The sequence below is a fragment of the Grampus griseus genome (genome assembly GCF_964374135.1).
Source record: "Grampus griseus genome assembly, chromosome: 16".
Lineage (NCBI taxonomy): Eukaryota > Metazoa > Chordata > Mammalia > Artiodactyla > Delphinidae > Grampus > Grampus griseus.
The window spans coordinates 25767959-25789847 of record NC_139010.1 but is presented as its reverse complement, the minus strand read 5'-3'; the positions used below and the strand labels follow the sequence as shown (position 1 = coordinate 25789847).

The window sequence follows — 21889 nt, the reverse complement described above, 5'->3', positions numbered from 1 at the left end:
TTTGTTTGTTCGTTCGTTCGTTCATTCATTCACTCATTCCAAAAACACTTCCTGAGCACCCACGGTGCGCTATGCTCACAGCAGACCCCATTCTTGCCGCGCTACTCTCACGGTCCAGCAAAGGAGCCGAGGGTGAGTGAGCCGTGCAGGAGCATTGAGCACTAAGAAGGGACGGCCAGGGGCTGGGGGCAGATGCAAGCGCCCACCTCGTCTGAAAAGTCAGGGAGGAGAATATGAGTGCTTATTAGCAAAGAGGTTTTGAGGGAGGCAGCCTACAGTCTTGAAAGCCCAAGCTCCTGCTGTCCATGGACCACCAAGAAAGAGACGGCTGGGGTGGGGACATTCAGATGTCTCCCTCTGCCCTCGAAGCAGCTTCAGACACCTGCAACAGGAGGCCAACTTGTTCGTCAGACCCTCCAGCCCACAAGCGGCCCCAAGAAGTGGATACCCCCTCATACCTGGAGGCTGCAGTATGGTGCTTGGAGGAGGCCAATGGTCGGGACAGACCATGGTCCCAAACTCGGAGGGCAGGCTTCCTGGTCTGTGGTGGTCTAGGAGCATGGCCTGCACTCCGGTCGGGGGAGCCTGCCTCTCACTTGTACCCAACTCTGAGAGCCTGTGCAGACATGCACGTGGGGCGCTGAACAGCCACACGTTCAGGTGTGTGCCCCCCTTGGCTCTCAAAGCTGCGTCTTTCCTCTAAGCACGTTTAGTTCCCAGAAGGAGGGGCACAGTTTTCTTTCCACAGAGCTGTTCCCCGAGCTGCATGTCCAGGGGTTGTGTTTGCCCGAGGAGCCACCTTTTTCCAATTCATCAGCCCACAGCGGGTGTTCTGTTCTAGTCTGTACGAAAGCAGGGATGGCTACCAGACAAGGGATGCCTAGTACTGCCTGCCTGGCCCACAGCTGAGCAAAGTTGCCCACCCACAGCCCCTGCCCGGGGGCAGCGGCATGCTTTGTCTCTAAGACCCCCAGTCACAGCTGACAACCATGGTGGAAACATGGCCCACGGGCAGCCAATCTACAGGCTGGCTGGTGACCTCTGACCTTGTGACATGGCACAAAATCACACCATGGCCAGGCTTCCCTGGTGGCGCAGTGGTTAAGAATCCCCCTGCCAATGCAGGGGACATGGGTTCGAGCCCTGGTCCGGGAAGATCCCATATGCCACGGAGCAACTAAGCCCGTGCACCACAACTACTGAGTCTGCGCATCACAACTACTGAAGCCCACGCGCTTAGAGCCCGTGCTCCACAACAAGAGAAACCACTGCAATGAGAAGCCCACACACCACAACGAAGAGTAGCCCCTGCTCGCTGCAACTAGAGAAAGCTCGCATGCAGCAACGAAGATCCAACGCAGCCAAAAAAAAAATCAGACCACGGCCAATCAGGTGCCTCTCTTGAACACGTGGCCCTGGGAAACCCAAAGTCTGGGCAGTCAGAAGGGGCAGCCAGAGCTGTGAGTTCTTAGGGAAGAGCCAAGCCTAGGAAGGCCTGTGGGGCGGATGGCAGGTGGCCGCCACCTTGGGCAGTGATGGCTGGCTGAGAGAGGCAGATTGACTGACTGACACGTGGGGGGCATGGCTGAGCCCCACTGATGTTTTGGGGAGCCTGGCTGAGTCCGCATTTGCTCTCCAGCCCAGGCTGGATTTTCCACGGGCATCCCCGTCATCTCATGTGAATCCTTCTGAACTGCTGCCCTTCGCTTGCACTAGCCAGTCTTTGCTCTTTGCCACTCAGAGCCCTCCAGGGATGAAGTGAGAGAACGAGGAGGTGGGGTGTGGTATAAGAGGGGATTGGGTTTTCACTGTGCTGGGCCACCCATCACTGCCATGCATAGGGGTTTGGGGGAGTAGGAAACGCCAAGGAGCCCATCCCACCAAACAGGGCCCCCATCCCTACCAGAGGTGCAGAGGGAAGTCTCACAAGGGCCGGGGAGGGTCTTACCAGAGGAGAATGCTCATAGACGTTGGTGCTGTAAGGCAGGTTGATGAAGATGGGGTCCATGTCCTGGACGTCTGTGATGATGATGGCCAAGTTGGCCAGCGTGGACAGAGGCCTGGTCTTGTCTTGATCCTTAGAGAACAAAGAATACACAGCCTTAGGTTAAGTGATGTTGTGGGCATGCACACACATGGACACACACACGACACCCACGTGCACAAACACGTGTGCACATGCGTACACATGTATTCCCACACTCCCCCAGGGAAGGGCATTAGCACACGGAGCTCAGGAACTCTAAGAACCTTCAGTGATCTCTGACCTGTGCAGGAAAACACAAACAGGGTCCCCAAGGCCTAGTGGAAGGCGGCTTATCCACTGTCACAAAGCAGGCCTGGGGTAGAGCCGCATCTCTGGCCCCGCCCAGCCTAGGCCTGACTGCCCTTGGGGTAAAGCGATGGTGCTGCCCTTAGCTCCTTCTCTGGATTCAGTCAGGGGCCACTGCCCCCTCCATGCCCACTTCCTGCCCCCTCTCATCCAAGGGCAGCAAGGGAATTGACTAGGATGGGGGTTCCTCAGAAGAAAGGCCCTTTGACCACAGAGGGGGCTACTCCGGAACCTGTATCCCTGCTCTACACGCTGGGTTTACCGGTCAAGCAACTTTTCCTTTAGAACCAGTAGGGGGCGCTCCAGGGCCTGTGACATTTGTGGGACTCTGGGAAGGAATCCTGAGAGGTCATGCAGGCCATGTGGCCAGGCAGGCAATGTTTAAACCCTCCTAGCTGGAAATGTGGTCCTGCGAAAGCTCACCAAGAAAGGAAACCCCAAACCCATCTTCTATTCCCCTAAACGTGATAAACTGCTTAAATAGCTGCTGCTACTGAATCACGATAGCCAGCAAGAACAGAAACTACATGCTGAAGAGATTATATACCAGGCTCTGTACTATACACTTCACTTGCTTTTGTAGGTATTATGTGCCCATTATGCAGATTTAACAGAGACTCAGAGAGGTTAAGTAACTTGCCCCGAGTCACACATCTGGTAAGTGTATAGCCAGGACTCAAACTTAGGTCCTTTTGACATAAAAACTTGCTCTGTCTGGATCTGGGGCCCTAATATCAGCCCAGGTGCTAACTTGCTGGGTCACCTCGAATAAGTTCTCTCCCCTTTTGGAGTCTCAACTTCCTCTTCTGTGAGATGAAGGGACACCCGGAATGACCTCTATGGACTCCAGGCCTTGTAAATTCTCTGGTTTGGGGTTTGAGGAGGGACTGTCCTTGGGTTAGATCTCCCTTGGTCTGTCTGGGGTGATGTGAGTGATGCGAGGCGTTCCCCATGTTACAGCAAGCCTAGTGCCTGCTCCGGCCCTCCAGAGACACAGCTGCTGAGCCTTCGAGGAGAAGGAAGGGCTGGCTGGCCTACGAGTCCTCAGGGGCAGCCGGGGAGAGGATGGAGGGGCTTTGGGGATGGGTCGTGGGTGCAGCAAGGGAGGGGAGAGTCTGGAGGCAGGGGGAGCTGGGCCCCTTGGACCACAGGGGAGACAGTCTCCCAGCCTCCAAGATGATGGGGCTCACAATCCAGGCTTGGGGACCACCATGGTGAGAGCTCTCAGCTAGGCCCTGGAATGACCACTAGGCAGATAGGACCAGAGGGTGAAGCCTGGCAGGAAGTCGTTTGAACTCTGGGGCCGGGGATGCCAGTGGTTCTGATTGGCCATTACCAGGCTTCTGTGGGCTGCTGGCTTTGTCCAGCGTGGCACCTGCCCTTCCTGTCCCACACCTGTGGCTGCAGCCCTGCTCCTGCCACGGATGCCCCCGTCCAGCCCACCCTGGACCCCACGGCTGGGGAAAGGGGATGGCAGTGGGCACACGTGGCTGAGCAGGCACCTGGACAGGCTTCCAGCTGTCACTCTGGCACCTACAGCTCTCAGCAGCTTGTTCCCAGGGGAGTCCCACATTTCCCCACCCGCTACCCACCCAGTAGTGGCTGGGGACCCACACTGCTCCCTGCAATGCCACACAGGAGAATCTCCTTGAGGAAATGCCCAGAGGCCAAGGGCACAGCGTCAGCCCTGAGAGGGGCTTGTGCATCAGGTGGGGGAGCCATCACGACCCAAGGGAGCTCTAGGGCCCCTCCTCTCCCGCTGCTTCAAGGCCTGATCTCTGGAAGATTAATGGCAATTTAACTGCTTCACCATCCCAGCTTGAGGCTAGACCTCTTCACAGGCCTGGCCACCCAGATTCGTGCCTGTGGCCAGCTCTGCTCTCTTCCCCACTGGCCCAAAGCCATTTTTATGGTAGATGGAAAATATCCCACAGGGACGAGTTCATAGTGAGAAAGAGAGCAAGCATCTGTGCATTTCTGGGCCCAGGTGTGTGCAAATGGAGAGTGGCAGGAGGATCACCACCCCAAGCGGGTGTGCAAGGCACTGCGGGAGGGCACAGGCGTGTCCAAAAAGTGGATTCTGGCCTTGCAAGTGCCCTTGATCCCAGAAGTCAGTTTTCCGAATAGCAGCACACACGTCCTCCCGGGCCACTACCACTTAAGCAGGGGAGAAGGAAGGAATGTGGGTGTCATCAGCAGTGGCCTCCCCAGGGGCCGCTGGACCAGGTACAAAGGAAAAGTTTGCATTTCCTGGTTTGGGGGGCCTCTCTGGATCTTGTCCAATCCTGGGGGAACGCCATCTTTCAAACTGGACCCTGGACCCAATCCAGTGTGTCTTCCCCTGGGCTCTGGCCCCATGTCACTGCAAGTGGAGCCCCCAGCGCTACTGGAAGCCCCCTCGCAGTGACATGGGGCCAGGCGGTGGATGCTGTGTGCCAGGCTGATGGGTCCTGGAGGGTCAAGAGGGACTCCTGTGATTTGTTTCACTGTTGACCTGAGCTTTGTAAACAGAGATCTAAGGGACAGCAGGCCGGCTCGCCCTGCTGCTGGCTGAAGGCTCCAGGAGCGGGGAAGAGGGGCGTGCAGGGGAGGAACCCTACTGAGGGTGTGGCCTGCCTGGCCCCCAGGCCCTTGATAACAGCTGGCAACAGTGTCCAAGCAGCAGTGCTGTTCTGGAGACTCAGAGACTCCTGACCATGGGGGTAGTGGACTAGGGGGTCAGAACACCCGGGTTTGGGTTCCTGCTGCCCACTACTTATCAGCTTGTGAGTCTCAACAGTGTCAGCTATAAAATGGGATAGTTATTGCTCTCCCACCGCCCTCTCCTGACTAACTCATCCTGGAATTCCCAGGACTCAGCACGGCGCTTGGTGCAGACGGGTGCTCTCTTCTGTGTAAGAATCACCACTCTAGAGCAGTGGCTAGTTTGCTTGGACCCTCTGGCCCCTGCATGTTGGGTGGTGTCAGGACACAGCTGGGTTGACACCTCTGTCCTGTGTCCCACAGAGTGAGAGGACACCCTGCACTAGGAATGCCCCACGGGGTTACCAGTGCAGGCACTGGAGTCCAGCTGCTGGGTGACTGTGGGCAAGTCACGGAATTGCTCCTGTGCCTCGATTTCCTCATCTGTAAAATGGGTCCTTTAACTTTTATGACATAGGGCTGTTGTGAGGTTTACTGGAGACAATCCATTTGAGTGCTCTGCACAGCACCAGGGACAGAGCACGGACCCTCAGCAACATCAGCTGTTGTTGATCACCAGCATCACCATTATGAGCCTTGACTAGCAGGGAACGAGGTTGACGTTCTGTGCTCCCTTTGAGGGTGGGAAGAGGCTGACATCTGGTTGTCTGGGCCCCCGGTGCCGGGACTCACCGTGGCATTGACGGTGAGCTGGTAGGCCTGCGTGGTCTCGTAGTCCAGCTCCTGGATCACTGTGACAATGCCACGTGCACTGTCGATGGCAAAGAACGGGGAGGGGGGCTGAAAGGAGAAGAGGACGCTGCCGCCTGCACCCAGGTCGGGGTCTGTGGCATTCACGATGAAGATGGGCGTCCCCACCGGCGTGTCCTGGGGGTGAAAAAAGCAAATAAAAGGGTGAGCTGGAGCTTGGAGCAGCTGCCTCCGTCAGTGACTATTCCCCCAAAGCCCATTAACCATGGTCCTCCAGCCAGCCAGACCTGCAGCTTTATCATTTTTATTCTAAGAGGGTTCAGAGGAATTTAAAATGCACCATCTATTTTTTTTTCCTTTTTTTGATGGCCTCCTGGTGGCTGTAACAGCACCAGTTCCAAAGATGATCTGCTCGTCCTGGAGTTCCGCATGAGGGTCTTTTGGTCCCCAACCCCGTTTCTTGACGGTTTTGCTTTCACTGTCAGGTGCCCCTTGGCTGCCCAAGCCTCAGGCACGGGCTGCTCTGGAGGGCAGCCAGGAGTCTGCGTATTGGAGGTTTCAAGGGCAGGGAGCTGGGAGGTAAGTGATATGGGGATGTGGCAGAGAGTCTGGGGACCTTGCCTGGCTCACAGAGATTACCTGGTTTGCCCATGGTTGGGGCATCCACCTGCCATGCCTGGGCCATGGCAGCCTGTAACCAGAGAGGCCCACAAAGCCTGCTCAAACATCACCACCTCCTGGGATCCTTCCATGATTCCCTCTGCTATACACTGTGTATAGACAGACCCCTGCCCCTTTCTGACTTGGGGTTTCTGGTTAAATGTAACTTCTTCATGGAGGCCTTCCAGACCCTTAAGCGAGGTCAGCTCCTACCACGCCCCCAACCCCTGCCACTATTTATACTCAGAGTCCCACAGCACCCTGGAATGGTTCATCACCCAGAATTCTTCTGTAATTCCTCGGCCAGTGCCTGTCTCCATCATAGCACATGTGCTCCATGGAAGCCTTAGGGTTCTATCTGCCTTGCCCAGCACGGTGCCTGGCGCATGGCAGGTGTCCAGTAAATACCCTTTATGAAGACATGAACGAATCCCTATGACAGCATTTAGCACATTGTATTCTAAGTATCTGCGTATTCGCATCCTCTGCCCAACTGTCAGCTCTCATCACCGCCGCGCCCACCACAATGCCTGGCATGTAAGTCATGACTGCAAAATTCTGCGTGAGTAAATTTATTCCTAACTTAGTGAGCTCTGGACACATCTGAAGACAGGCAACTTAACGAGGCTCTGCCCAGAGACAGAAAGGAAGAAACAATCCTTGCTCCCGGTGACTGACTGACTGACTGACTGACTGTTATGTGCCATGTCTGTACAGTAGGCTGTACCTGTCAGCTCTGTAACAAGCAGATTTCTAGGTGGTTGCTATTATCCCACTTTTGAAAAGGAAGTTGAGGCTCAGAGAGGTTAGGTAACTCACCCAAGTCACACAGCTAGGCAGTGGCAGAGAAGGCCTTGAATTCAGGTGCAGTTAATGCTAAGCCTATGCTCTTAAGCTCTATTCTAAACACGTCTCTAAACCTCGATGGCGGTTCTTTCCCTAACTCTTCTGCACAGTGCTGAGGTCACCTGCCAGCATGGGTGGTACCCCCCAGCCAGGAGTGAGGGATTGGACTGAAAGTTCCCTGAGGGCAGAGACAACATTCCTAGTCCTCTGGGATCTTTTTACACTGGGACAAATGACTGGGTCCCTTCTGACACCTGCAGGGCTCCTTCCAAGGAGGGCATTCATATTACTGCCCCCTCTCCCTGCTGCTGGCCATGACCTGGGCCCTGGCACTACCTTGAGAAGCTTCTCTCTTTGGGGACCACTCTCGGGTACACTGTCAGCCCTTCCCCAGGACTAGCTGCTGGAAGCAAGGGTGTTCTCTGCAAGGCCCCTAGTCAGTCTGGAAAGGGCCTCCAGAGGACAATGTCATGACGTTGCCATTGTTTCTCTCTGAGTGTGCTGCCCCTCCCCCATCAGGCAAGTGTCAGCCTGAACGGACAGGCTCAGATCCTGTCCTTCTCCAACCAGCAGTAAGGACAGGGGCAGATGGGCAAGGACCCTCTCCTCCATACCATCCATGATGCCCCAGTGCCCTTCTGCACGGGACACAGGCCCCCGCGGTCCTGCGCTTTCTCCCCCTCCACACTTCAGTTCCTGGCAGGCGCCGCATCCTGGCCTTTTGGCTAAGATCACGTGTAGTTTCTTTTCTCATCAGCTTACTATTTCCTGGCAGGTAGAGCTATTTGTATTTCTCCAACCCAGCAGGCTCCCTTACACTTCTGAGTTCCTGAACCTGCTCTGCCTTTGCTAGGTCTGCCCTACCCATCTCAGTGGCTTGGAAAACAGATGCTCTCTCTCCCTCCAAAAGAGCATCAAGTACACAAGGGGGTAGACTGGACAAGTGCTAGGATTTCAGGGATAGAAAGACCTCTGTTGAAACCCGAGCCTCACTGTGTGTCTTTGGGCTAGTTACTTAATCTCTCTGATCCTTAGTCCCCTCTCTGTAAACCGAAGTTAATAATATCTCATAGGGTTAATGTGAAGAGCACTCGAGCTCATGAGTGTAAACTTCCCGGCACATAATAAGTGCTTAGAAGACGGCAGTTGTGATTTCATTGCCTGAATGCCTTCTAGAGGATGGCCGACAAGAACACCTTCAAGGGTAGGGCAGGGAGGCATAAAGAAACACGATGACTATTAATGCTACTGCACTGGGCATTCCCTGTCTGCAATCCCCAGATCTACCGAGTACCCTGCTCTGCCATGACACCACCCCGCCCCGCCTCCCCCACCCGGGGCGGCCTCAGGGGACTGCATTCCTAGGCTCCCTAGGAGGCTGGCTTCTGCCAATGGGAGGGGCTGGTAGGAGCTCAGAGTTTGGGGAGGAGAAAGAGTTTGGGGCATCACTTCCCCAATCCCTCTAGCTCCAACCCAGCAGCCTCTCCTCCCTGGCCCAGTTTTCAGTGCGCTCCAGCCCCTCCCCTTGCCCCTCCAGCCCTAGGAGTAGAAAGAGCTTCCCATTGCTGCTAGTCTCTGGTGCCTCAACGTCCCTTCATGTCCCCCTAGGTCTGCCCCCCTCTGGAAGTTGTCTCTTCACCGAAATGCCTTTATCGAAACTATCCGAGATGAACTGTTTCCTGGGGGACCCTGATGGACCCAGGTACTCTGCAAGGACCTACCCCGAGCCACCATGTGCAAAACCCCAGAAACTGTACTCCCCGGGTGCTGGGCTCAGCGAAGCCAGCCTCCACCCCAACACGCCACCACGGCGGCACTGGTCTCGAGGAGGTCTTTATGAGGTTCTCAGCTAACCTACAGCTCTCTCTCTTCCCCCCGCCCCCATCTCTAGGTCCAACATGCACATCGCAGGAGTGCCGACATCAGCCCCCAGCTCCAGAACAAAGCACGCTGTCGAAGCCTGTAGTTCCTGCCACGAGAGGGATGGACATGTTCCGATTTCAGAGTGACCAGCCCCCTGTGAGGCAGCGAGACAGCACTTCAGAGTACATGCCACGTGGAGCTAGTGCCCAGAGGAGAGGGACGGCTCCTGCGAGAACATCAGCTCTCCAGCCCCCTGCCTCAGGGAGGAGAGAGTATTTCACCCATCCATACCGAATGGTCCAGGGTGAAGGCTGTGATCAGAGGATTTAAGAGCAAGGTCCAAGAAGACAGGAAAAGGGGGAAAATAAGGGATGGTCCTGTGTCCGACCTTCTTGGATTATGTTTCATGCCCTGCAGTGAAAACCTATTCAATTTCTGCATAACTTAGAAATGGTTTTAAATAGGCCTGGCAAAGAGCTGGGAGGGGTGGGATCTGAGGCAGGGGTGGGAGGGGTGCTTGGAGGCCAAGGAAGCTCCTGAGCACGAAGGCCAGGCCTGACCACACACCCCTCAGGGACGGCTTGAATGTAGAAGCTGGAAGGAACCTTGGAGATTAGCCAGCCTAGTCTCCCATTTTATAGATGGGAAGAGTGAGGGGATGCGCTTCCACGCTCTCCATCTCACAAGTGGTTAATGGTAGAGCTGTGACTGGAAACTGGGTGCTCTGACTCATATATAAGTGCTTTTCTCACCTCACCCGGAGACACCAACCACTGCCTCCCTGCCCACCCGCCTTCCGAGTAGAGATGCTCTTTATGCCCACAGCTCTGCTCAAAGGGATGGACCTAGGTGTTCATGTTTGTACCAAGTGGCTTCAGGCCTAGGCCACATGTGATTGGTCCAGGGGTAACCACCTGACTCAAGCGGGCCAATCAGATGGGGCCTTGGAAACTCAATCAGTTTTCTGTGGGGAACTGAAAAAAAGATTCTTGCTACCTGGTTGGGGTAGAGTGGGCACCATGACAGGCCGGAAGTCACACAGAAGCCACAGTTACAGGGTGGCAGAGGAAGCCCATCTGCAGTGAGAACAGAGCACGGTGAAGAAGAAAAGCAGAGACAAGGGTCTCTGAGGGCCTCCCTGGCCCCAGCCTTCACAGCCCCTGTCTGGCCCTCCCTTCCTGTCCCTGGCTGTGGTGTTGAGACACAGTCCACGCTGTCCTTCCTGTTGGTACCACTTGCTCACTCTGCCCTGCATAGGTCTTGGCTCCTTGCCCCACTGGCACCCCCAGAACACATCCAGCCGCGGGCAATTCCTCCTCACCCCACAGCTCTGCCGCAGGCTAACCCTGCCCCTCGCCTGCTGGGATTTGGCCCCTTTAAGGCCCACAGCTGGGCCACAGAGAGCAAAGCTCATGGCCAGTACTGCTGAGTGTTGAGGGCACAGGAAGTAATATGGGGAGAAGAAAAAAATGTCATGAAGAACCTAGGGGTAAGACAGGAATAAAGACACAGACCTACTAGAGAACGGACTTGAGGATATGGGGAGGGGGAAGGGTAAGCTGGGACAAAGTGAGAGAGTGGCATGGACATATATACACTACCAAATGTAAAACAGATAGCTAGTGGGAAGCAGCCACATAGCACAGGGAGATCAGTTCAGTGCTTTGTGACCACCTAGAGGGGTGGGATAGGGAGGGTAGGAGGGAGGGAGAAGCAAGAGGGAAGAGATATGGGAACATATGTATATGTGTAACTGATTCACTTTGTTATAAAGCAGAAACTAACACACCATTGTAAAGCAATTATACTCCAATAAAGATTTAAAAAAAAAAAAAGAAAAAGAAAGCGGCCTGCAGCCTGGGTGAAGGAATGCCGGCTCCCTCTTCTTTCTAAGTGTCCCCAGACACTCCTTTTAACATGCAAATCCATCCAGGCCATTGAAATGATCAGCATGTATGTGGGGTGGCAGGGGTGTGGGCTTGACACAATTAGCCAGGACAGGCCTGGAGGAGGATGCCCCAGAGAGCCAGTTTCTGCCTGCCTGGAGACAGGAGACCAGGGGGAAGGCGCCCCCTACCCCCTACGGTGTCTGGCCTTGGAGTTCAGGGTCTACAGAACCATAGCCAGGTGGGCCTGGGCTGTGCAGGCAGAGCCAAAAGGCCCATTTCGGCTGGGGGGGGGGGCGTGCAGCCCCATTCTAGGGCAACTCTGGTTCCACCTTTTTGCTGGAAAGGAGCAGCTGGTCTTGGGAGGAAAGGCCCCACAGGGCGTGATTACTCCTGTTCCTAAAACAGGCCTCTTAGCGCACTTCTCTGTCCCAACTCTGCTTCCAGAGCCCCTTCTTCCACTGCATCCCCTGTCCAACCCCATCCTCTCCCTCACTGCTTCTGAGTCATTTCAAGGGAAATCTCCCCAGATGCACCGCCCACGCTGCCTGGGGTCCGGGGAGTGTGTTTAGGCATCATCCCCTGCAAATCCCTTGCCCCTGCTGGGCTGTCCCTCTCAGCGAGGGGCCCACTCCACGCAGGTCGCATACAGGGCAGGCCCCTGCCTCTTCCAGCTCACATTTAAGCTCCACATCACTTCTGATGGACCTGCTGTAAATGGGCCACCCTGCGCAATTCAGAGACAAATAAATCTTTTTGCTGCTCTTGGGGTGACAAGGGAATAGACTCTGGCAAAGTTCTACCGTGCAAGAGATCTTGTTCGTTAATAATAATGAAAAATAGCTCACTTCTCAAACGCAGTGTGAGTCACGTTACACTCCGGGCTTCTACAGAGGTGGCTCAGGGTGCTCACTGGAAGAGGTGGGGGGCACACGGGCAGCGAGGCAGGAAGAGGGCCAGACAGAGAGGCAGAGCGCAGGACAGGGGAAACAGAGATGGAGAGAGTGTAAAGCAAGGGGAAAGGAGACCAGGCGAAAGGCGGCAGGAAGACCACAGGGGGTCAAAGAAAAATAGGATGGGGTGATGAAAGGGGCTGAACTGGGGGCCAAAGGGAAATGGGCATGGGAGGGAGAGAGTTTGTGAGAGAAGAAAGAGGGAAGAAAGTTGGGGAGAAAGGAGAGGAAAAGTTAAGGGAGCAAAAGACACATTACGGAGGAAAAGTTGTGAACAAAGGAAAAGAAGTATTATAAAAATTCAAAGCACCAAGAGAAAGGAAGATGGGAAAAAGAAAACAGCACGCCATACTCGCTCATCTTCGCAGTGCACCCTCCTTCCCCGCCCGCTAGATTTATTCTCAACCCTGGAACAAACCTCGGAACAAGCCCAACCGTTTCCACGATAGGTGCCACCTCTAAAGGCGTTATTAATATTTATGGAATGCTTGCTAGATGCTGCCACAGTCTTTAATATCTTATTATAAAGCCTGTTATAAAATGCATTAGTAATAAATTCCTGACAGATGGAGTTCCGACAAGGTGAGGGCGCCTCGGTGGCTCCGAGCTGGGAATAGACCCTCCAGGGCCAAGCTTGTGGCTCAGAGGCTGGGCTGCTGGTCCCTGAGGCAGGGCAGGGCAGGGATTCCACCCTTCATCCGTCAGCATGTTTACAAATTGTATCTCATTACCTCCTTTTCCCTGATGGGGGAAATGGAAGCTCAGAGAAATGAAGCAACTTGTCCAAAGTCACACAGCTTGTAAGTGGTGGGAGAAGGATTCAAAATCAGGTCACCTCTGTGTCTCCAGACCTTGGGGACCCTGCAGATGAGGGTGGAAAGTGAGCTCAGGGCCCCTGCTCAAGCGGAAGTGGTTCATTTCCTCTGTGGAAGGGCTGGGGATGACAAGGGACCCAAAGATGGGAGATTCAGGTTGGCGGGATTAGAGAAGAGAGGGTTGGTGGGGAGCTTTAGCCCAAAGAGAATTTCAGAAGGAAGAAGGTATCTCAAAATTTGCACGCTTTCACTGGGGATAAGGAAATGGGCTCCCACTGTGACAAGAAGAATTAAAGTCATAAGTAGAGACCTTTCTGACGGGGGGGGGGTGGGTGGGTGGGTGGGTGGGTGGGTGGGTGGGAGGGGTGGGGTGGTACCAGGGCAAAGTGGAGGCGCCTGTGCCTTGGTTTCCCCTGAATGCCAAAGAGGTGTTTTTTCACTTGTGACTCTGAAGCCAGGGGCCTCCTGGGGTGCTTGGGGAGGGTATGAAGTTTGGGAGGCTTTGTGGCATTCCAGCTTATGGGGGAGGGGAAGTGGGGTCTATGAGAGACGTGGGCTGTATTTCTTTCTCAAACGGGCAAGAAGGCACGTGTGGGCACCAGCTGAGAGCAGGGTCCAAGGAGAGAAGTGGTGCAGGGAAGAGAACCAGGAGAGGCCTCCGTGGATGCCTCAGGTGGCCCCATTCTGGTCGGGAGAGGGCACACGGTGTGTGCACACACCCACACATGTACACAGTGCTCCAGCACCTCTCTCTGCAGAGGGGTCTAGAAGACATCATTTTACAACATCTCTTCTGTGGACCAGTGTCCGTTCTCTCTTGGGTGATGTGCACTGGACTCTAAAAGGTGTTGGGTCTGCTCTGAGTGCCAGGCAGACTGGCAGGTGGAGGTGCCAGCTCTGTGGGCAGGAGGGGCCCCAAAGGGCTGGGCCCCAAGTCCCACACACCCTCACATGGCTCGAGCACTTTCCCTGGGCTGGGCTGGCCTTCTCAGCTGTTCTGCATCTCCATGGAAGCAGTTCAGTGCCCTCCCGTCTCTGAGGCCCTGCTCCTTCTCAGCCTCTGGCTGTGGACCGCCTGTTCTGAATCCCAGGAAGACCTCCATCAAAGTGCTTACCTAACGCCCATCCTGACTTCCCAAGTTCCGCCAGTCTCTTCGCCTGCTGGAGTGATCCTGGACGTGCCCTTGTCTCCTGACTTTGACTCCTCATCAATCACCAGGGTTTGGCAGTTCTTCCTTCAACATTCCTCAAATCCTTCCCCTTCTCTTTGTGATTTACCTTGGCCACCTCTGAAGTCCTAGCACTGTCACTTGCACATAGAAGGCATTCAATAAATGTTTTAACAGAATCGGGACTTCCTGTTAAACATGGCAGATTAAACACCTCCATTGATTTCTGGTTTTGTCCCAACCCCCTCACCAAAATGACAATATGGAAATTAAAAATGCATAAATCCATAAGGGCAAAAAGAATAGGAGAGGAGGTGACAACAGATGAGAGGTGCCAACAGAATCCTGGAAACAGATGGAACTGGAACCTGCCTTATGAGAGATGGAAAAGCCGAAACTTAGGCCAGCACCTCAGAATCTTGGAAAAGCTCAGGAACTGGAGACTTAAGGTGATGCTCAAAACAGGAAGACTGGCTACAAATCTTTAAGAAGGGTGGTAAGACTCCCAGATGCCTTCCCCAACTCTTGCAGAAGATAGGAGGTTTGCTTTCTGGAGGGGCTGAGTTAGTTGGGCTCTGGACTCTGACTGGGAGCTGGACGAGGCAGCTGAAAACAGGGAGGTTAAGTGAAAAGCTGCATCTCCCCTCCACTCCCATCTCCAATCAGGCCTCTTTAGCCATTTAGTCTCCTGGAGACTGACAGCCAGGCAGGAGATAGGGAAAGCTGACCTAAGAGAAAACACAAGTATTAACATGTTGGAATTCCTACAAAAAAAATCCAGGTCCTCACCTAATCATCCCATAGTGAAGCCCACTGGTTAATAAGCAGCACCCCTCCCTACCCTGTCCTAATACACACAGCAAGCTTCCAGGCAGGTAAATGTGAACTCACTCTTAAATATGAACAGACAACTAAAGGTCAAGTATACATTTGAGAAGAGCCTCTAATGTGAAAAACAGAGAGGAAAACAGTAAAAAGGAGTAACAACAATAAGTATCTTTAGCAAGCTTAGACAGACAACACAAGACAGCATCTTTGAAATAATCTTTCAAGAGGAAGAAAGAGCTAGTTGAAAGTAAAAAGTCAACAGAAGAGTTGGAAGATAAAGAAATTTCTCTAAAAGTAGGACAAAACTCAAAGAGCTGGAAAATGGGGGAGAAGAAAATTAGTGTAGTTCAGAAGATTCAACACCTAATTAATAGGGGTTCCAGAGAGAGGAAACAGAGCAGAAGAAGGGGAGGAAATTATCCAAGAAGTAACATAAGAAAACTCCCAGATCTGAAGGACATGCTTCCAAATGGAAGGAGACCACACTATGTGTTCAGAAGACAGCTCCACACAGAAGCATAAAATGATGAAGTTTCAAAACACTGAGTATTAAAAAAAATCCTAGAAACTTTCAGAGAGAAAACAAAAGGCCACACTCAAAGTATCAAGAATCAAAATGGCATCAAAGTTCTTAACAGCCAGAACACAAAGGAAAAATGACTTCACATTATGAAGAAGACTATTTTCATTCTAGTGTTCTATACCCAGCCAAACTATCAACAAATATGACTGTAGAATAAACACATTTTTCAAAGTAAAACAAAAAATCCCATGAATTCTTTTTCAGGAAATTACTGAAGGGTGTACGCCACCAAAATGAGGGCATAAACCAAGATAGAGGATAATAGGGAACCCTATATTAGGTACCTGGACCTAATACATTAGATATTCTTAGGGTGAATGCCCTCTCCTCCCCCAGGCCTAACCTACATCAGGTCTCTTTAGCCATTCAGCTTCCAGAATAGCAAGCAAACCAGAGCACAGTCAGTCCAGATTGAAGCAGGAGGATGAATGCTCCAGGGAGAATGTTGCCAAGAAAAATACAAACTGAATTAAAAAATCAATATTCTTGTAATACATTGAGAAGAGGTATTCAATTATGTCAGAATATTTAGGGATGAAAAAAATGATAGGTTCATAGAACACTAAGCAAGCAAACGAAAAAGAGGTAGTTATTAATTCTAGAGAAAACAAAAGAGGAAATATAATTACAGAGGAAATATAATGACAGTACTGTACACTATGTGGCTCTGCTGTGAATAATATTTACGTAATTATAATGCTGTATACACTAAATGCTGTCTGAGCTAAGAGGAAGGATACAATTATGTTGGGAGGATGGGTGGAGCATATTAAGAGTGGTGTGTGTGTATGTGTGTGTGCAGCAAAGATGAGGTAGAGGGTGGTGCAAAAGTGCAATTCTCATCCTTCACAGCTGAAAGTCGATAGATAGTATCTAAAACTGAAAAATTTATAAGCATGCAATTTGGAAATAAGAAGGTAACTAACAGAAATTGAACGAGGTTATCTCAGGTTGGGAATCAGGAATGGGAAAGGATGAGGCAGGGCACTGCTATTTTTATTATAAGACTAGCTTCACTATTTGACTTTTAAGCTCATGCATATATGGCTGATAAAATTAATATAAAAATTGAAAAAAATCTCCCTATGGCTGAACCACTGCAGTGGCCTCCCCTCTTTCGTCCCTGCTCCCGTAACTAATCCTGGAAAGTCACTGCCCTAAAGCACTGATCCACCCCCCGATCTCATTTTCCTCCTCAAACACTATCACCAGCTCCTCTCTTCTGTCCAAGGCAAAAACTCCTCCTGGGCCTTGAACGTCACCACAGTCTGATCAAAGCTTCCCTTTCCAAACTCATCTTTCATTTTTGCCCCATTGAGAACCTCTGCTTTAGTCAGACTGGTCTACACAGCAGCCCCCCAGAGCGCTGGTCTACCTTTGCTCGAGGAACCTGTGCCCTCTCCACAGGCATTCCTGCTGATAGCTCCCCTAGACAGCAGATGTCACCACCCAGCATAGGGAACTGATGCTCCCTCCCTTTCCGGAAGAGGCCTGGCTGCCTGGGCTTTCTAGGGACACGTGCCCAGGCTCAGGTTGAGACACCCTCTCCTGCCCACTCTCCCAGGCTCTGCTTTACAAAGGTGCTGGGTGTGCAAGACTAGGAGAAGCCTCAGCAGAGGGACATCAGGGACCTCCTTCCTTCTTCTCAGAAGTTTGGTTTTCAAAGCCAGGTAGGGTATCCAAGTGTGAAATGGCCCCAGCTACCTTCTAATTCAGAGATTCAGGAGATCCAGGTAATTTTTCTCAACCCCCCGACACACACAGCAGCATCTCTACCCCAGCCCAGTGACCTTCCTGCAGAATGAGTAACAGAAGGGTTTCGAGATCCACCCCCGCCCCACGTGCCACTTCCCTTTAGCTCCCACACTCCAGGGCTGTCCCTGCACCTGCCCCCCTGCAGCCAACCTCTACCCCTCTCACCTGTGACCTGCAGGAGCTGAGGGAGGGACGTGCTGCAGCACCAGGCATGGTGCCTCCTGGACGGTGCACAGCTGGCAGAGCAGCCCAGCAGCTGGCTGAAGAAGGGGACAGGAAGGGCCGCGCTGGCGAGGCGGCCCCCAGGCCCACGCCAGCGCCAGCTCCAGTCCCCATGGCATGCTGCTTTCAACGGCGGCGGTACCACCCCCTTCCTCAGGGCTGGGCTCCCACCTCCCTCTCTATGGCATGGGAGGAGTAACGGCAGTGGAGGCCAGATCCAGACCTCAGCTGTTCACTTTTACCCTCCCACCCTTCCCCAAACTGAGAAGGTAGTCGGACAGACTCCTGGGAGCCTCCCCTGCTCCCTCCCCCACAAGGGACTTGGAAACCAGCTTCTGGAGGCAGGAAAGGATCCATTCAGCGACGATTACCCCCCATGCACATTGGCCTGATTGGGGGAAAAAAAAAACAGAAACAACTGTCCTCAAACTCTGGGTCACGTTCTGGCTTTCCAACAACGATCCGTGTGACTTCCTTCTCTGTTGCTACAGGACATCAATGCAAACATTTGACGCCTCAGTCTTCCCATCCAGGAAATGGGTACAGCAGTCCCTGCACTACCTTCCACACAGAGCTGCGAGGGAGATAAAATAAGTCATTCTGAAAAATCAAAGCCCAAAACAAAATCTTTACAACCTTCTGCAGAAGCAGAAAATTCTAAGATAAAAAATTAGGGAAAGCTATGATGTAACCTATAGAAGAGTCCTCTCTAAAAAGCTACCCTGGAGTCCAGAACCAGGGTCATCTGGGTTCCAGGACTCTGTCCCTGAGCCTAGGGGGCTGAGTCCAGGACAGAAACAGGGTTTGGCGGAGGCATGACGTGGCTGGTCTTGAGACTTAGTAGATTCTGGAAAGTGGCAACTGATAGATGCATGGAGTTCCTTAGGATATTTTTTTTAAAAAGAAAAGGCGCTCCAGGGGTCTAGGGGACTGAGGACTTCCTGTGTGTCAGGCCCTGTTTCCAGCACTTTCCATGCATTATCTATCTTGTATAATCCTCCTGGCAGCTTGTGAAGCAGACAGAATTACTATCCCCATTCTCTGGATGTCCAAGGCCATGTGTACTAAGCAGGAACCCTGGGATTTGCACTCAGGCAGGCTGCACCAGGGCCCAAGCTCTTAACCACCGCGCTATGCTGTGCTCAGTGCTCAGTGAGCAAAGGGTACCAGGTCCAGAAAGCAGGGGGATGGCCAAGATGACCTTGAGAAATTGGGATCCTCTCATTCTGGCTAAGTGCCAGGGCCTACTAATGATGTTTAAAGGGGTTGCTACAGAATGACTTAGGCCATCTAGAGGTTCCAGGCTCAGGACTTTACAGGAGCCAGGCGTCACCAGGAAGGTGCTGGAAGGGGAGGCGTCAGTTATCAGGAGCTGCCACGTTCTTTCATTCATCGATCCCAGACACGTTTATGGAGCAACACGGTACAAGACTGCGTTGCCCACACTCACACTCTTTATCTTTCCAACAAAAAAAAACGGTTATGAGCAATTACAAGTGGTTATTTGTGGGGAAGAAAAGACACGATAAAGGGAGGCTTTGAGGAAGCAAGAGCGAAAGGGAACGTTCTATATGAGTCCCAGCTCCACCCTTTATTTGCTGTGTGACTTTAGGGAAGTTAGGCAACCTCTCTGAGCCTCAGTTTCCTTATAGTTATAGATGGGCATAATAAGAAAACCTGTCCCATGGGACTCTTATAAGGCTTATGGGAGATAACACACAATAAGTGCTTAGTGCATAACACAGGCTCAACAAACCTTAGGCTCTACCATAATGTTATTATCTCGTGGGGCAGGTGTAAGGGTCTATAAACTGTAAAGTGCTTTGTAAACGTTACTTCTGGTGGGAAGGCCTGGAAGGGGAGGGGATGCCTCTGAAGGCTGAGGTCCTTGCTCTGCTCTCAGCAGAGATAAAAGCCTCGGATGAGAGGCAGGGTTGGGGGGCTCTCCCTGTGGCACGCACCCCCATCTCTGTCCTAATGGAGTCCACTCTGGGTGTGTGGGGCCTCCAGTGCTGCCCTGAGCTCTCTGTGCACAGCTCCATGGCTCACAAATGAGGGTCCATCTCCATCTCCCAGCCCCAAATTCGTTCCCCCGCATGATGATGAATCATGGTAAACAAAATGAATATGCAAATCTCCTTAGGGTGGCCTTACATCTACAGAAGCTGAGGCTAACAAATGGATTCTGAATAAGAAGACAGCTCAAGCAATGCAACTTCTCCTGCTCATCTCTCCCCGCCCCCTGCCCCTTGGGCTCCACCCATCGGTGTGCCCCTTCGTCCCCAGCTGGGTGTGCGTTCTGAAGGGCCAGGTGAAGAGGGCAGCAAAGGCCGGGGCAGGCAGGAGTAGTGGTCAAGTCCTGGTGTGGGTTTTGCCTCTCTGATACCCATGGCTACTGCTGCCGGCCCTTCAGCAGTAGGTGGTGTGATGTGATAAGTGGAACCTGTCACGTGCCTGGGGGCTTAAAGGCAGACAGGCTGGGGGAGGCTGCAAACCAGGCTGCAGGGGAGCTGAGGGATGGTGAAGGCTGGAGAGAGGGGGCTTGGTGGGACCAGGACCCAGGCAGGGAGAGCACAGCTGCAGGAACTCACTGGGGCCGCGGAGTCTTGGGAAATGGTTTAATCTTCAATAAGTGGAGAGAGACTGGGAATATCATGGCGACGAAGGACTTTAGAAATCACCTCGTCCAGTGGTTCGCTCCTTGGCTGTGTATTAGAAAACCTGGGGAGCTTTTAAACAATAACAACGGCAGGGCTCACCCCAGCCTCTGTGATTTTAAGTTCCCAGAGGAATTCTCATGTACAGCCTGGGGGGAGAAGCCCCGCCTTACCCAGTCGCCCTATTCTAGAGATGAGAAAGCTGAGACCCAAAGAGTGGAGGGGACCTGACTGAGGTCACATAGGTAGTCAGTGGTGGCAGACACCCACCTCAGTGCTTACTCCCTGACCTCCCCCTCCCTTGTCCTAGCAAGGACGGGAGGTGATTCCCTGAACATCCATCTTTCTTATCCTTCAGGTACAAGGAGCTCTGGGCTGGGGGACAGAAGACCTGGAATCAATGTGGTCTCCGTGGGACCCTGGACAAGTTACAAGCCTCTTTGGCCTTCAAGCCCTCATCTGTCAAATGAGGGAGTTGAAGCACATTATCTCCACATTCCCTTCCTGCTCTACAAGGGTATGACTGTTAAGTCCTTCCTGAAATCTAATCCAAGGCTCCCTCGCTACAAAGCCAGCCCCTTTGCTTCAGACTGTCTTCAGAAGATATAAAGGCAGCATGTACTGAATCAAAGATTGATAAAGGCATTTCTCTCTCCCTTTCCTTCTTTTCAGGGTGTTGCCCTCTACTGAGATACATAACACTCTCATGTGGACAGAACACAGGTTAAAATGCCCCACCGCTGGGGGTAAGTGTTTGCCCTGTGCTAGGACTGCAGAGCACAGCCCCTGAGAGAGGGTGACAAGCTGAGGAAGGACATTCTGGGAAGAACAAAGGGCACCAGGGGTCAGGAAGCCAGGGGCCTTGCACCCCTGCGGCTCTGTCTCACTAGCTCTCAAATGGTCCCGAAAGGGCGGGAAGACACTAAGACATCAGTGCAACCATCCCAGATGCCTGTCCTGCCCCCTCTTTCACTTCCATGTGACCTTGGGCAAGTAGTGAAACTCCTGGAGCCTCAGCTTCCTCATCTAGAAAATGGGTATGAAGTAATGATTATGAAACACTTAGCCCAGTGCCTGGTGCACAGTAATGGTGGCAGCAGCTCCCAGCAGTGTGACAAACCTCGTTATTACCAGGTAATGGCAGCCTCCCATTCTCTGCTTTGGTGGGGGTGACCCAGGGAGATCCACTCATCGAAGGAACACACCTGGGGAGGGGGACAGTTCCCTGCTATGTTGCCCTTGAGAACGTTCCCATGACAGGGGTCCTGAGGTTTCTAAAGGCTGGGGTGGGGTGGAGCATCTGTTGTTACTGCTCTGGGGAGAGGGCTCCTCCGAGGGTATTGTCGGAGGAACAGGGGGGAAAGTCCAACTCTTTGGTCTACTGTGCATGGTAGACCAAGGGCCATGGACTCTGCCACTGGCCTTGGGGACAGCCAAAATCTTGGCACACAAAGACCACCAGACTGACCCCGAGACAAGATGGAGACCCAGAATCCCAGATGCATCCTGCTCGAAGGCAGTCCTAGGACAGCATGGCCTCATCTGTTAAGACCAGACTTGACCAAAAAGCAAACCAGCCTCCCTTTCCCTAACAGAACCCAGAGACGGCGCCTCCACACATGTCCTGGCTGGTTCAAGTCAATGACCAACCCGGTCAGGAAGTTCCAAGGGTCTCCCCAAGCCCCACCTGGAATTAAGAGCGTGGAGTCCAATTTCTACCAAGAAACAGACTCCTCCCCAGCCGTCCTCCTCCTGGCCCCAGGGTGCCCAGTGCAGGTGGCTCTGAGGGCGCATTGGCCTTCCCCTAGGAAGTAGGAGAGACCATGGGTAGGAATTGCAGATGACTTTCATTAAGCGGGGTGCTAATACCATGAATTACAAATGCAACCCAGATGATGAGGACCCTGGCAGCCTTACCTCCGTTTGA

General features: G+C 52.8%; 1 protein-coding gene across 1 annotated transcript in view; it reads right to left on the bottom strand.

Annotated features, from left to right (window-relative positions):
- The window catches only part of LOC309834716 (cadherin-23), a gene marked incomplete at both ends in the record, with an annotated part of 313077 nt that overhangs the window by 185514 nt on the left and 105674 nt on the right, over positions 1-21889 (bottom strand). Inside the window, 2 exons of the mRNA XM_082673735.1 lie at positions 1949-2077; positions 5708-5902. Coding sequence (XP_082529861.1) covers positions 1949-2077; positions 5708-5902 — 324 coding nt within the window. The remainder of the gene's footprint in view (positions 1-1948; positions 2078-5707; positions 5903-21889) is intronic.